This window comes from Aythya fuligula, chromosome 8 (assembly GCF_009819795.1).
Source record: "Aythya fuligula isolate bAytFul2 chromosome 8, bAytFul2.pri, whole genome shotgun sequence".
In the NCBI taxonomy this organism is placed as follows: Eukaryota; Metazoa; Chordata; class Aves; order Anseriformes; family Anatidae; genus Aythya; species Aythya fuligula.
The window spans coordinates 2,539,080-2,555,519 of NC_045566.1; the positions used below are offsets into that span (position 1 = coordinate 2,539,080).

The window sequence follows — 16,440 nt, forward strand, 5'->3', positions numbered from 1 at the left end:
GTAACATCAGTGGAAAGCTGTAAACTCTGATGAAAAGGGTTTTTTGGTTTGGTTTGGTTGTGGGTTGTTTTCTGTCTTTTTTTTTTTTTTTTTTGTGTTATGGCAAATCCCTTGATCAGTATTTACAGGCGCATTTCATAGTGATAGGAACCTTGAACCTGCAGAACAATTTGAGTAATCAGAGTCTCCCTTGACGTGTAAATGTTTGCATTCAATAACTCAGTATGTTTTTTTTTTTAATACAAGATTTTTGGAAGATTAGTAGTTAGTGACATGTCAGAAAAAAAAAACACATTTATAAACTAACACCTACACGGTAATATTTATGTGAACTTCCCTTCACTTTATTTTTGCAGGTGGAGAATACATTGTACAATACACAGACATTGGTGTTTTCTTCTCTGCATAGCAAAGCCTTCTGTTGTCATGTTGAAATGCAACGATGATACTTTTATTTGCTCATACTGTAGTTGTCTTTCTAAGTACCGAAGTACTGTCTTTGGGATTTCTTATGAGCTTGATTCTCCCTTCTGTGGGAAGAATCAGCAGAGGGATAATTTCTGTTGTCTCTGATTTACAAGTTTGCATGCTTCCAAGAGAAACGAGCCTAAACCTATATTAGAGGACTTTTCTCAATACATATTCAGTGCAAATCCTTAGCCATGCATTAAAGTCTGCCTTTTAGATCTAATCTGCTGGTATTTTATTTTAATTTTTATTATAAGTATCATTCATCTCTGAAAGCTGGCCATCTTTACACTGGTAGTAAAATATATTTGTGGTGTGAAAGAGGAGATAGCACAACAAAGCTGGGAAAATGACCTTGTGCTATTTTGTCCCCGTGAAGCTCACTATTAACTTGTTGTTTTTCTTATGGTTACAAGCAGTGGTGTACGATCTTGGAGCCCATAGGCCTGGGGAGCTTGAGCTGTTGATAAAATTCCTGTTCTTGGGAATAAATGAGTTAAAATCCTGTTTTACCATTGCTGTCCTGTGCGATCATAAGACAATCCTGATAGCTGAACTTGAGTTTCTGTCCTTAAATTTAGGATACATCCTTTTGTTATTTCCTATGTAAGTCCTTACAAAAGGCAAGCTGTATTTGGTGTTTATATGACACAACCAGGTTGCATAGTCCATCTGTTCACAGTTTATCTCCATCCATCCTGGGTACGATGTTAAGAAATTCTGGGAAACATTGTAAACACTGATTTTTCAGTAAATTGTGATGTGACTAATTGAAATTGTTTTATTTTATTTTTTTATGCAGGTTTGCAGAATTGCAGTCCAAAGTGAAAAGTTCATTGGTTAGATTTTTGAAAACGAGAGCAAGTCTGACAAACCTACAGGTCTGGTTTACACCACTTTATTTATTTTTAATCTACATTTAATATAGGAATTGAAATAAAAATGAAATCTTATATATAACATTTGAGTTTAAAGGAATAGGGAAGCAAACAAAATTCTAGAAACCAGGAAGACTTGACCTGGAAATACAGAAAACACGCTCTCCAAAAAACAGAACTTAGTAGCTTTTTTTTTTTTCCTCTTAGAGAAGTTGATTTTCCAAGAACACCATTTTAAATTTGTATCTCTCTCCTCATTTTGTACAGGAATAAAAGCATATGAAGTAGTTACCAGCTATTATTTATTAGTTGAAGTATGAATTATTACTGCATAGATTTTTATGTCCTTGAAAATTAAATATCCCTTTGTGTTGAAGTGATTGTACTATTTAATTTACCTCTAATGTATCAGCATTTAATAGAGTCTATTTAATACATACTAAAATGCAAACCATTCTTTTGGTTTATTCAAATTTTGTTTCCTGAATAAATTTAGCACAAGGTTGCTTGCTGTGTATCAATATCCTTGAAATAGTTCAGTGTACTCAAAGTATTTTATTAATTTATTTTACTTGCATGTGCAGTCTGACAATGTATTATTTACGAAAAGAAAAAAAAACTGCTATTAATTTAAAATCTTTTAATTTAAATGTTTATTTAGAATCCTATTGAAAAATCCTTTGTATTTCTCCTAAGATTGATACCGTAAGTTTTCAGATCTACCATGAAATGCTGGGGAGTGTATTCAGTAGTGTTAGATGCTTGTAGATTTCCATTTTACTTACATATTACAGCAAGCTTGTACATGCACCAAGATTGCTTTTCTGGGGATCAAGTGCTAATCTGTTTAAACAGCTGAAGACTTACGAATGAAGCGCAAATAACAGGAAATTTTTAGGTAATACTTTTAAAGGTACCTGAATGCCGTCTTCAAAAATGACATACGTTCTTACACCCTTAAACTCTTTAATCCCTCTGATTCTGTGAGGTGAAGTCTCATGCATCGTTGAGAGTTTATGAAAAAATCCCCCAAATTCTGTCTTTCAGATGTAATTAGTAAGTTGTTTCCATCTAAGTAGGTAGGTTGAGAATGAAACTTTACAGTGTCTTTTAACTGTGGTTTTTGTTTTGTTTTGTTTTTCCAGGCTTTAGAGGGCAGTAGAGAGCTTGAAAATATTATTGGCGTCTCAGACTTGTCTTGCATCTTGAGTGCTGAAGTGCAGAAAACCCAAGTACTAAGTAAGGAGGATTTTCGATAATATTTATCCCCTTTATAAAAATGTAACTATGACAACTCCAATTTTTTCCTAGATTTATACACCGCTCTGTGTTATGGCGGAGTGTTGTACTCCAGGCCTCTAGCATGTGAATTCTTCTGCTCACAACAAATACACCTTACATGTCCTTGTGCATCCAACTAGGGACATAAAAGAAAGGCAACCCCAACAGCTCACTCTTCTAACTCAGTCACAGATGGAGAGGAAAAACTTGCAAGAGCAACACCTTTTCTTATGTAAATGATTAGATACTTAGTGGGCAGTTAGCTAGTGATTAGGCTAAACGTTTGCACTTTGATTGCATTGCCTTTCTTCTCTTTTTGCAAGGAAGTTGTTTTGTTTGTTTGCCTGTTAGGAGGATTAGGCTGAATATAGGTTTCCAGGCTTTAAAAATTGCTATTCATGTGTCTGTAAATGATGGACATACCAGATGCTTATTTTGTTGGGATAAGAGCACTTTACAAATGGCACATCTGTAATACTTTTCCAAAGAAAAACAGAAAGATAAAGATTTTCTTTTTAAAACTTCCTAAAATGGACACACAGATCCTTACTCCAAGTCAGAAGTTCTTGGGAAAAAAATAAAGATCTTTGTTACCAGGTGATTCTGTAGAGACAAAAGCAGCTGTAGGGAGCAAAAGGTTCTGTTGGTGTTCAGGCCCTGATCTTTATGCCTCAGAACAGTTTGTTCATTTGTTTTCACTGCAGCAGCGTAACAGCATCCATACCCACATGGCATGTTTGTAGTACAGCTGTGTGTCTAAGATCATACATACCAGACAACTACTTCTCCTCAGAAGTTTGCATATATGCCGTTGTTCCTTCAGATTTTTTTTTTTTTACCACCCCCTTATAATCCAGTTCCCAGCTGACCAAGAAATATAAATAATATCTACATAACACGTAGTCACTGTGTCCACTCCATGGACAAGCATTCAAATAAGGTAAGTATGCAAAGTTTCTTATCCTGCAGCGAATGTGATCTTTCACTGGTATGTGTTATTCTGCAACCCTTCTGATTGCTCTGCTTTCTGCAGAGCTTAGTAACACTGAAATTAGCTGGAGGAGAGCAGAACATCCGCTGGCCGAGGCTGCTACGTATGTTTGCAGCTGGAAACAGGTGGACAGTAAAGCCCCAGGTACAAGAGGATGTTTCTGACCAAAGAGCACTGTGACTCCTTTAATGCATTAGGTGAATGCACCCCAGCAGTGGAATGCGTGCACCACACAATTCCAGCAGTTCCTGTTGTTTAAATTAACATTTCTTTCCTGACTTATTCCAGTGCTCATTCAGTTTTCATTTTGCATTTGTATACACTGTACGAGTTCCCACTGTAATGCATATAACCGGATGCTTTCTTAAACAAAACGAAGTTTTGTGAAAACAGTCTGTGTTTACATTACTACCCTACACCCTGGATAGGGCAGTAAGACCACCATATCCAGGAGAAGGTTGCAAATGAGATGCCAGACCTATTGTTGACACTTTCTGTTATGCCCACTGTTTCTGTTAGCTTCCTGTTGCCTTTAAAATGGGAAATAATCCTCTGAATTGGAACAAAGCACCATGTCAGCACTGGAAGACAAAAATGGGAACAAAATGTAGTCTGAGGCTTGTAAGCATAACTTTTCAAAATTTTGTTCGTATTGAAATATTTGTTGTTAAATTTTTTTGAGCACAACGTATAGATAAGTTTGGTTTTTTTTCTGTTATCACTTGAAAAATACAAATGCTTTGAAAGTGAAAAAGAAGACGTATTCTTTTCTATGAAATCTCTGGGGAAACATCTATTGATTTTTTTTTCTTCTTTATTTCTTCACTAGTGGGTCAAGCAGAAGAACTACAGCTGTTGGAAAGAAACCATGGAAAACTTCCTGCCCAAGGTATATAAATTCATATATATATATATATATATATATATATATATATATATATATATATATATATACATAACAACTCCTATGTAATAGATACTGTGATGATTCCTTTTAGTGGATTTCTTCTTATTTTTTTCCACTTTAAATAAGTTGGATAACCTTTAGCATATGAAAATTGTAATAATCAAATATATTTCTTCTGAGCATGCAAGCCAGCCTAAACTCTTGCTCTGTTCAAATGTAAATTTAATCTTTTCAGCTATTTGATTGTGTTTGGGTATTTTTCCATAAAATTGTGAATCATTAACAGTCCTGCACTTGAGGCATGGTCCAGAAATAAGTGTAGTCTGATCCCAGAGACATTACATACCCTTTATGTATACCAGTTATCCTTGTTCTTCCTCATTCTCTTCCCTTCCCCTGCATTTTCAGTGTATAAGCCAAGTAACATACACTCTGCAGCAGAACCTTTATCACCTTATATGTATTGGGAGGTATTTAGCACACTCCAGGGGACTGTGAAATCCTGACTATTAGGTTTCTTCATAACTGGTGCTGTGAAAATATTTGAAGTTGGTGGCTTTTAATATAGCGTGGCCCACATAGCCACTTTAGTGCCTTGTCTAGCTGGGAAGGTGGCTGGAGGGGATACAAACAAGATTTTTTTTCTTTTTCACTCTCACTAAAATCAACTCACATTCACTTGCTGTTAGTTTCTTACGTTCCATATTGAAATAGAGTGAAACCAGAATCAAAATCAGCAATGGCAACGTACTGCTTTGTCTGCCAGCAGTCCCAACAAGTGTTATTGCTTAGTGTTTCACAAGGAAACCCTTGGTTTTGTTTCTATCCAGTGTTCCACGGGCCTAAATTCTTTCTGCTGTGCGGAATTGTTTCATTATAGTGAAGAACACTGATCAAACTTAAGTTTTCCTTATTACCATGAAATGAAAAGGAGTGTCGTTATTTCTTTGAGGAATCTGATTCATTTGTGCAATCTGCTCTTTCTGATTTACCGCTTCTATTCCCCCTGTCCTTCTGTTCAAATGATCACAGCCCCATCAGGCAGCGATAATGGTGAGCACCGTGGGCCACTGCAGATTTAAACAGGCTGCTTCCTTTGTGCGCTGCTTTTTAATGATCACCAGGATACACATTTGTAGTCCCATCTTTGCTCTAGAAACTAGCCCATAACACTAAGCATATATCTAGTGATCAGTCTTGTTTGATAAGAAATGGTGTATTTTGTGAAAGTGGGATGGGAAATAGAACGATGAGCTTAAGCTGACCAATTTTGATGAACTTTCGATGTCAATTTTCCTTTGATAAAGAACAGATTCCATTTTTGCAAACTTGAAAATGTAGGAGAGATGAAAGATAAAAGAAAGCAGTTAGAAATGTTTTACTTTGCCTTTTAATTTTGGATGTGGTTTTCTGTAATTATTTTTAATTAGTTATGCTCAAAATTTAAAACCTATGACTATTCTGTGGCTTGATACAGATGGAATGTCACATTATCATCACATGGTGAGGCATGAAATTTATTTACTTTACATAAACAATCTCTACATAAAACAACTTAATACAAAACATTCCTTGCTCAATGGGCAGCATTATGCAGGACTCTGTATATCATCTTGTGTGACCAGCATAAAAAATGGCATCATTGTTTGTCCATGACTAGCATTTACAGTAAACAAAATGTTTTTGAATAGAATGTAAGCAAACTGTAAAACAGCTGCCAAGAGATGAAATCTAGTCAGTATGCTGCTCTCCAAAACATGCTTTATGTGTGTTGAAAATAAATGTGTAGGTTGTGATATGCATATTTTAAGGGAAAGTTTAATCGTTTCTGTGTTTGAAAGAGTGAAGACAATATTCTAAAAAAAGAAAACTACTTAAGCTGGTTGTTACGAACTATATTAATAATGTCTGTTTCCCCAAAAGATAAACGCTGACATAAATCATGTCCATGACTGTGCTGCCCAATTAAGAAACAGTAAGAGAGTGTTGTAGAAGATCAAATAGAGCATTAGGAAAACTATTTTCAGACTGTATCCTGTAATGAAATTAAAAATACTTGATATTTTGTCTTTTTGTTCATCTCACAAGCCCAAGGCCAAATATGATCATCCATATTAAGTTTAGTTCTAAATGTTCCTAACTTTCATATTATTTTCAATTAAGTGATTTGAGTTTGTACTCTTGGTAACAGTAATGGTTGCTTTCCAAGAGACCAGGTCAGGGTTAACTAGATGGGTTTTCATCTAACCCCACGTGAAATTAGGAATGAAAGCAAAGTGGAGAAATTAGACACAAAGTACTACTGAGTTCCCATTCGTCTATCCAGTTTTGCTGTACTTTATAGAGCGGACAGTGAAAACGTTGACCTCTTTGTTCATAAATAAGTGGTTCCTTTTTTACTTTTTGTTTAGTTTAGCCTTCTTACCTGTGATTTTCTGTGTCCAGAACAACTCTATATATATCACAAAGCATGAGAGCCCATTTCAGAGACACTGCAAAATACAGAAACCTTCTCAAAACAGATAAAAGGGTAAGAACACAGTATTCCACAGTTTAACCCAATTTATGTCAGTTTGAGTCTGGACTTTTTATTGTGTCTTTGTGTATAAGCAACTAAATAGCTTGGGTTTGGACTGCTTTTGGGTTGCTGTGAGTGAAGGTAAATCAATTTTACAATATATTTGTAACTCATTCTTAAATGAAGTAGAACAAATTTGTTGAGCTTTAGAGATACTTGGGTGTTTGTCTCCCACCTATCCTTTCTCCTCCCCTTTCTGTGGAATCTTCTGGGGAAAAGGGAAGATATCAGAATTTAGTTGTGTGTTTTCGGTAACATATCTGTAGTTTTTTTCTGACTGTAAAAACTAACATAAAAAACAGTGTTTCTCTCTGCCCAACTTTGCATTCACTTGCAGGTAAGAAATTATACCTTTTACGGGAAAAGTAAGTCCAATGAACTGGCTAATCAGAAATTATTAAGTGAACTGAATTAATTCACAAATGAACTTAGTCAGAAACTGAGTTTCTTTCCAGAATTTCCGTTCCTTGAAAGCAAATGGAGCTAAGAGAGGGGAGATTTAGATGAGATGTTAGGAGGAAATTCTTCACTCAGAGAGTGGTGAGGCACAGGAACAGGTTGCCCAGAGAGGCTGTGGATGCCCCATCCCTGGAGGTGTTCAAGGCCAGGCTCGATGGGGCCCTGAGCAACCTGATCTAGTGGGATGGTCCCTTTCTTTGGCAGTGGGGTTGGAACTGGATGGTCTTTAAGGTCCCTTCCAACCCAAGCCATTCTGTGACTATGAAATACCGTGATTGTCTGCAATACTCTCTTTTCAAGGAAGCAATGAGATGGATGCAGTGGTTGGACCTAGGTATTAGAAAAGATCTTTTTATTTAACAAACCTACAGTCTTCTTTATTGAGAACCAGTACGTGAGCTGAATGTAAGAACGAACAACGCGCTTTCTTTGTGCCAGTCCCACTTACAGGCATTTGTGAGAGGACTTTCAGTTCTTCTTAATCTGTTTGGGAAAAGCTACTAATACTGACCAAAAAAATAAGATGCAGGCAAATGGCAGAGGTCAAGGAAAGGAACGTGCAGACCCACAGCACACATCCACAATTGGTGGGTGATGCCTTGGAACTGAAAGCAGCTGATGGAAACAGGCAGACCTTCTGAGCATTATATGGTGTGTAATCTGTCAGACAGCTTCAAGAAATCATAACGTTGTGTGATGGGACCTGGCCTTGTTCATCTTTTCTTTGTGGGACAGCTATCTGTGGTTCTGCCAGGAAGGATTTTTCTGCAAGTAGACATGCAGGAAAGTTAATCCGAGTTTCCTTTTTAAATTATACCCCAGTGGGAATGCTCCTAAGTGGGGGTGCATTAAGCAAAACTGAATTAGGACTAGTTCAGTGCTGAACGTGTGAGTGTGCACGTGCACGCAAAGACTTACTGCAACTCACCCATTTTGTTTCCTCATAAATTGTTTTGAATTTCCCCGAGCAGAGACCCGGAGAAATCATTCTGCCCTCCTGTATTTACAATCAAAGCTAATTGTAAGATTCCCCCCAGAATGCACTGTAAGGAGGTGAGTGTCGTGTGCTGATTTGTATTTGGTGGCTTAAAGCCTGTTGCCTGGGCTTAATTCGACAGCACATCTCCTCAGTCAGTGCAAGCAGGGCTTGTTTTAGTTTGTACCCATGCTAGTCCTTTACAGTCTAGAAGACAGAGCAGAAACCACTGCGCCTGGTGCCCAAAATCTGCAGTGCTTGTGGTTTGCCCAGTACAAGTGAGTAATGCTGTCTACTGAAGGAGCCCTGCAGCAAGGCAAGGGAGCTGCTGGACAGGTCTCTGTTGGATCTCCCACCACCACAGCTTTCCCCAGCAGGTCCCGGTTCTGTTGGATGTGCCTGCACCTTTCCAGTACGTATTTTAAAATACAGCCTGAGATTTGAGAAGTATCCGGGTCTGAGGTTGCAAGCATGATAAGCTTTTTGGATAGAAGGGGGCAATTTACAAAGCTCTCCGATGATTTAACATCTTCTGCTATGTAGATGAAATATTAAGCTATTAACTTCGGTGGCAGATACAGAAATGCACATGAGACGTATGACTATAGGCCTCAGACGTATATACATACAGAACTGTCAACCTGCATTTTATATCTAGGTGTCAGCCACACTTATTCATGAGTTTCACACTTGTGTTTATGCTCTATTTTCCTGTGTACCTTTTTACAGACTCAATAACTATTAATTTTTAATTCTAGTGGCTCTAGACTTCAGAGTATTAAGTTTAATGAAAAATTAAAGAATTGTAGTTCCTTCAACAGCTACATGTAGTAACTCCTACATGAGAATAAATGCTGCTTTCTCCCATGAATATAATTATTTTAAACAAAAAAGAAAAGAAACATTAGTTTGGACTCACTTAGTAGCAATTATATGTTTAAGAGGTGTAAATAACTTGCTATCCAGACATTACAAATATCCAGGTGCTCTGTATGTGCTGATGACAACAAAATTGAAAAGAAAGACTGTAATAATTCTGACTGGTTTTCTCTGCAGAAGATATTGATTATTTGTGTGTGGTGAGAGATTTGGAAAATTCAATTAAAGGAGTTGTGCAAAGGTTTCATAAATTTTCCTTGTACAGCGTGTACACAGACATTGTTGCGTATTAAATCAATGCAGCACTTCACAATATATTTTCTTTGAAACATAAAAATAAATAACATTTAAACAGTTCTGCTTACTACAGAAACAAATTTTATTTTCTGTGAAGCATTTAGTCATGTGCTATCACTGACTCATACACATTTGCCAGCTGTAACAAATTTTATAGACGTTTTCTCCAGAGACATAGCTCATATACTATGAATTTTTAAATGAGCAAATGGTGAAGAAGGGATGTCAGCAATATAAAAATTGATCAGTTAAAAGATAAAAGCATAAGTAAAGAGATTTGTATGGTAGTCTTAATAGGTTTTATTAAATAAAAATACTATAAAAAGACAGTAATGAATAGACTGAAGGTTTTAACTGTGGTTGAGGTGGAGAAAAATTATTCTGGCACATTTAGTAGAAGATTGGTTTTATATCACCTGACAGGTGAACATTTTTTTTCTCTCTGCTTTTTAGATCCGTAAATGTTTTAGAGCAGTCAAACTTGGGGAAGAATGGTGGTGGAAGTAGGAGGGGAGAAGAAACTCAGGAGGATTCTGCCCTTTTGGTGCTGCTGCGGGCCGGGGACAGGAGACTCGTCAAGGGGCAGCGAGGCTTTTAACAACCCACTCACACGGGGGGGGTGAGGTTTCTGGTGACTGTCCAGCTGCTGCCTTGTGGTGAGCAACCCTAAAACATTGAGCTGATGAGAGGAGGGCGAGGGCAGGCTGGTCCCTGCACCCAGCCAGGGCTTGTCCGCACCCCCAGGAGTCTTTCAGGTCCCCTCTGTAGGTCCTCTCCTTTCCTAGCTGCTGCGGTCACAGCAGGTTTTCCTCGTATTTGGTGTCTTTGCTTGTATGTACTTGAGCTCACACATGAGTTCTGCAGGTAAAATACCAAGAGAGAGGGGTGGTTGTTTCGTTTGTTTTGTTAAGGTATTTTTGAGCAACTCATTATCCTCATTAACTCACCAAAAAAAATAAAAGCTTAAGCTGCTATGACAAATGTGTTGTTTTGGAGCATCTGGGTGGTAAATAGTATTATTTGGCTCTGAATATCTAAAACCTAATGCCATCTCTATAAATATTACTATAAATATGACATATCATGGTATATATTTGGAAGCCTATGGTATATATGGGAAAAAGCTTGAGTTAATGAAGTTATGAACTTCATTATATGAGCCTGGGCAGCTTACAATTTTTAAGACCTTCTCAGAGTGAAAGGCAGACCTTGGCGTGGGTGCTTCAGTGTGTCGGGTTCTTTAAGTACCGTGTGGTCTGAATGCCGCAATCAGCGAGTAAAGGGTTGATGAGGACTTCTGAATTAGTTGCATTCAGCACAAAGAAGCCAAAGAATAGCAACTTGTAATTAAATCCGAGTCTTTTTTGTTGCTTGTCATACAAGGCTGGACGGTTTTCTATTTTAAGCGACAGTTAGTGGTAGTTTTTTTATGATAATTTGTATGAACAAAGGGTGTTTATTAGGCATAATGCCGAAAAGTTGGACCTGAGGCAAAGCCGGGTTGGACGCTTTCTTGTGGAGTAACCTCAGAAGCCCTACTTTAGGGCAGAATTTCCGGCTTACTCTGGGACTGCTCCGGGTAATGTCCCTGGCACCTCTGGGAGGCACAGACGGGGATTCCACATCCCCTCAGCCCGCCAGGGCACAACGGGGACGCTGGAGGGAGTCTCCTCGCCATCACCCCTGTCTCTAGCGGCTTTGATGCATCTCTGTGTAGGTTTCTGTGCAGTCCCTTTCCTCACAGGAGGAGTCTTTTTAGCTATAGGTGCTGCAAATACTCTTGTTTTCCTCTGTATTTTTAATACATAGCAAGTAATTCTGAATTCTTTCATCCTTTTTGTGGTGGTGGAATCAAAACGCAGCGTGAAGCATCAGCAGTCACTATGAGCCCTGAGAGCAGAGCTGATCATCTGCTGCAGGAGGCCATTCAGAAATCTTGGCACTCAGAAGCACCTGCTTCCAGGCCCTTCCCCCTTATGTTCTCATTCCCTGAGTTCCTTTCTACCCTTGCACACTTTTCCTCTGCTTCTTCCAGCCATCTGCTTAGCCTTTCACCCCGGCCCGGCCCTCTGAGCAAGGGGAACGGTCAGCAGGGCTCAGGTACAGTTGCCTCTCTTTGCCATCCTCGCAGAGGGATGGCTGTCCCTCTTGCAATCCTTGATACAGCTCTGCTACTGTGGTCTTTATAGCTTGTTATTTCTTCTTTTGTTATTAATAGAAGAAAAAAAAAAAGACCAGGCTTTAACACTGGTAATACATCCTATTCTGTTTTGCCAACGTTGCTAAAGACGTGGCATATGTGCATACACTTGCAAATAATTAAGACTCTCAGCTTACTGTTGCTTGTCTGGGGCACAGTAACTGTCTGAAGCAAAAGGAGTTCTGCTAACCATTGCAGAAGTTTGTTTAACTTGTATTTGTGTGGTGATTTTCCCAAGTTCTGTACAAACACCATTGTCCTGCTCATGGAACACTGCTTTTTTTCCTGCAGAGTATGCTCGGGCTGCCGACAGCGCCACGTTCTTCAGGTTGCTCCTCGACTCCCAGTAGCCTCTCTGTCCGCTGCGTGCCCACCCGCTGCAGGTGCAGGTAGTGTAATTGTAACAACTGAGGTAGTTTTGTTTCAAGAACTGCAATCCAACTGTAACACGTTACCAAAGTAAGAAAACTTGTGTACTGCACGAGTACTGATTATACCTCCTTAGCTGCCACGATAGGTTCCTCAGAATGCACCAAGGAGCGTACCTGTGGCAGCCCTGCTGTGCTGTTAGCAGCAGCAGAACCTCACTGCCCGAGCTTGGGGCCTCTGCTTTCCTGCAAAGCTGCCGTGTGCACCCCTCGCTGTGTTGGCAGCACACAAGTAAATGGCTCAGCTCCCTGCTGGCAGGCAGGTGCAGCCACCCAGAACAAGTCAGCCGCCGAGGGCCTCCAAGCAGTTCTCTTTTTCCGAGAGAGCGCAGTGGGCTGCAGGGCAGATGGCCTGGCTGAAGCGGCAGCTGCAGCAGCTCGCTTCCAAGCAGCAGCTTTCCCAGGAGCAGCTCATGTTCCTGTTCCATCCCTGCACACGCACCCCAGTGCATGTGCACTAAGTCAGCCCACGGTGCAAATGCAGAATCTGCGAGAAGAGGCAGCCTTGGGAACGCTCTGATCCTGCATCTGCACGGGGCTGTAGCAGAGCTGGGATGGAGCAAACCCACTGACACACAGCTGTAGTCTAATGAGGAAATTAAGGTAATCGCTGTTAGAGAGTAAGACTTTTGATCAGTGAAAGGACACCTCCCTCTTCAGTGTGATTTGGCTGCTTAGTCTCACTGGGGTTTGAGCAGGGGCTGCCCAGCAGTAGTGAGGTGAGCAGGTTTCAAGTCCTGTTTCTGAAGGGTCAGGAACAGAACACGCAGGTAATGAGGGGTACAGGGAAGAGTACAGAGAACCTGGCACCTTTAGAGGTCAGTTATCACAATTTTGGTGTAATTGAATATGCAAATTTACACACATATTTTGCAAAACTAGCTGTAAACTCCTCTCATTCTGCAATCCACTGCATCTCCTTTCTTAGCATTCCCCCAGCAGAAAGCATAAAACAATGCACTAACAGACACCTCGAGACATGTTTTATGGGATTTGAAATTCTTCCTCCTTTGGCTAGCTGTCTGTTCCACTGCTGTAAGCAAAAGCCCAGTTAGAGACTGACCTTGTCTATCATCATATATTACCCGGGCATGGGAAAACTGGCTGCTGTTATGTTTTATAAATTCCAGTGAGCCAAAGAAGTCTCTAAAGAAGAGTATCTGCAGGTTATGTGGTTTCCCTGTATAGTGTGAGAACATCACTCGTTTTGGAAAGTTAAAGTATTTCAAGTACTTGTAATTGAGGAATATGAAAAATCAGCTCTATGGCTTTTACAAGCTGTATAACTGAGTCAGTAGGGGTAACCTCAGACATGTACATTTTGCCTCTCAGTGAAAGTTAAATTCTATTGTGTAATCAAAAGTAACCTAGAAGAGAAAAAAAAATTAAACCTGCTTGATGACAAGTTCTTATGCCACAGATTTATCCTACAACCCAGCTACACGCCATCCCCATGGCCCCTCGCTCCCTGCAATGCGCAGGGCACTCCTACACCTTACGGGCTGGGAGCAGAGCAATCAGGGATGGAAAGCAGTGCAGGAAAGCAGAGTTAGCACCCTGTTCAGCAGGTCACTTTCTCCATTGAGGTAATTTCTGAGTACTACAAAATGCAGAGTGGCCTTTTTATGCTAAAATAATAGGTTTAAGTATTACACTGGCTTAGTAGCTTGAGTCAAACTCATCTTCAACATGAAGTTAGCTCAGGAAGCCCTCAGGTCTCTACTATTAGTTCCTGTCTCTATAACTGGATAGGGTTATTTACTCACTGACCATTGTGTTTGCACACTTACTTTTTCAGGTTCTCTGTCCTCTGCCACATGACCAACACTGCAGAGCCCTTTGCTTTCTTATTGGTTAAGTTTATAGCTGTGATAGCTAAACAATTTAAAATAATTATCAAATTTTTTCTATAGCTAAACTCTCAAACAACTTCAAGTGTTACTACAGCTCAGGGGAGACCATCTGTTGTTCTGCATTGCCTCAGGATGTGCGTGTCTATTTTCTATGCAGTGAGGCTACTGCTGGACATTGGACAGACCTATAATTGTGAACAGATCGTATGAATGATGCTGCTGCTCTCTGATTGCTATTTATTTTAGTCATTCCTTATCTCCCCACAGATATTATGTGAAAAATGCATTCCACATCAACCCAAACTTCTACATCTGCTTGATTGTACTTAAAAGGCGAGAAGAAACGGCTGTAAACCAATCTCCCCTACAAATACCAGTTCGGGATTGCTCATTGCGCTAGGCAGGTGCACATCTAGATAAAATTTCTGGCATCTATTTAAACTTAACAATGTGCACAACAAGATAATCTCAATGTAAATAATACATTTCTTCATGGGTGTTTTATGCAACTGTGTACAGAAGGCTGATTTAGATTTACTGGTGCATGGAATACAAGCTATTTTTTCTGTATGTTCTTACCACAAATATGTAATAGTTATGCTGCCTTGACTTAAAAAAAAAAAAAAAAGTACTATAACCCTCCCTCCAGGAACTGGATGAGAAGAAGCTGTGTTAAAAGATGAATATTAAATCCCACACCTCTCAGGAGCGATGTAGAACTTCACAGACATAAGATGCTCCAGGAAAGGGGTGCTTCCTGCTGGGGCAGGTGGTGCTTATTTAATCAATTCATCACCCTGCCAATAAGCCAACAAAATATTATCTAAATGAATGTGTCAGGATTTGCAACAAGATTCCTAAAAAGTTAGGAGTGTTTGACAGATGACAACTTTTTCTAATGCTGATTGTGACCAAAAGATAAAGGACAGAACGCAAAGAATTATTCTGATTACTGAACACATCTCAGTTGTTTACCCACAGGCAATTAACTGTCCATGGCTGCCTGTTATGGACACGTCATCTGTGAAGATGTTTCCTCTAACATTAACCCGAGGCATGCTATATAAAGGTATTGAATTCAAACCCACAGTTAAAACACGGGACTCTAATTTAAACATTTCTAGTTTAAACGTTTTCATTTTAGGTCAATGTTTTAGTTTAGTTATTTAATGATATATGGGGAAAGTTGCTACAGAACTGTTTCTTCTCCTTTATCATGCCCACAATCACCCTTACAGCATAGTGAATACCACACTGCTCAAAGTGGTGAGTTAGGGGCAGCCTCTCTTGTGTTGAAAAAGTGATTTTAAAAGAAAAAAAGAGCAACATTCAGTATAAATGCACAAAATTGAATGTCATTTCTTGCTACCCCTGCAAAGTACTGTTACCAAAACAGATCAACTGATTTTTACAACTCAAATTCTGAGAATCAAAGTGCTAAATATGTTGCAGTATATGCTTAAACATGTATGTACTCAAGCTTCTGGAATTTTTATTAATAAATGGCTTTTTTACACTTGCATACCTGTGCAGTTTGATAGAGAAAAATAAAACTTTCCAAAAACTTTGTTTGAAGAAAGTTGTGTCTGTTACTCTGCTCAGCTTCTACACCATTCTCATCAAGTTTTCTGTGCTGTTTTTCCATTATATACATGGGATTCACTAGCTGATTGCTTCCATGATAATGGAAAAATAAATAGTTAGGATGAACTGGTAATAGTTTATATAACCTGACAATAACCTTTGTAGCTGAAAATTAAATAATTATTGATCTGAAAAGAGCCTGTAAATGAACTGTATGCCATCCTACATCAAGCTGTCCTGCACAGAGCCTAGAACAAAAAGAAAATACTTTATAGCGCATAAGAGTAAGGATGAGGGTGGACAATCAGCTACAGCAGCAAATTACAGGATTGTCACTATCAGAATAAGGAACGCTGGTATTTAATCATTTTTTGGGAGAGGGAAATGTTTTTACCCTAAGCTTCTGCTACAAATACTCCTTACACATGCCTTAGCTATTTAAGCAGTTACTGTTTCTTTGACCTCTTGGTGTACTGGGCTTCTGCCTTTCAGAAACAGCTGGGTCTGTTAAGAACCATTTCCAGTTCCACACAAGGTGGATCGTATGACTCTCACTTTATCACCCCTGGAGGCCATCTCAAGGACAAAGAAAAGAGATACACGCAAAACTAATGTTTTTATATGGGTGGGAAGGACTCTGCCCTGATCTGGTGATGAGTAC

The 16,440-nt window shown here is 39.2% G+C and overlaps 1 protein-coding gene across 2 annotated transcripts in view; it reads left to right on the forward strand.

Annotated features, from left to right (window-relative positions):
• The window catches only part of ITGB3BP (integrin subunit beta 3 binding protein), a 28,844-nt gene extending 13,127 nt beyond the window's left edge, over window positions 1–15,717 (forward strand). Inside the window, exons 5-9 of one of the 2 annotated variants that reach the window (XM_032192634.1) lie at window positions 1,271–1,349; window positions 2,492–2,585; window positions 4,448–4,507; window positions 12,206–12,303; window positions 14,463–15,717. In XM_032192634.1, the coding sequence (XP_032048525.1) occupies window positions 1,271–1,349; window positions 2,492–2,585; window positions 4,448–4,507; window positions 12,206–12,264 (292 nt within the window). In that variant the 3' untranslated portion in view covers window positions 12,265–12,303; window positions 14,463–15,717. The remainder of the gene's footprint in view (window positions 1–1,270; window positions 1,350–2,491; window positions 2,586–4,447; window positions 4,508–12,205; window positions 12,304–14,462) is intronic. The other variant, XM_032192635.1, reaches the window with a different exon arrangement.
• The last annotated feature ends 723 nt before the right edge of the window (window positions 15,718–16,440 follow it).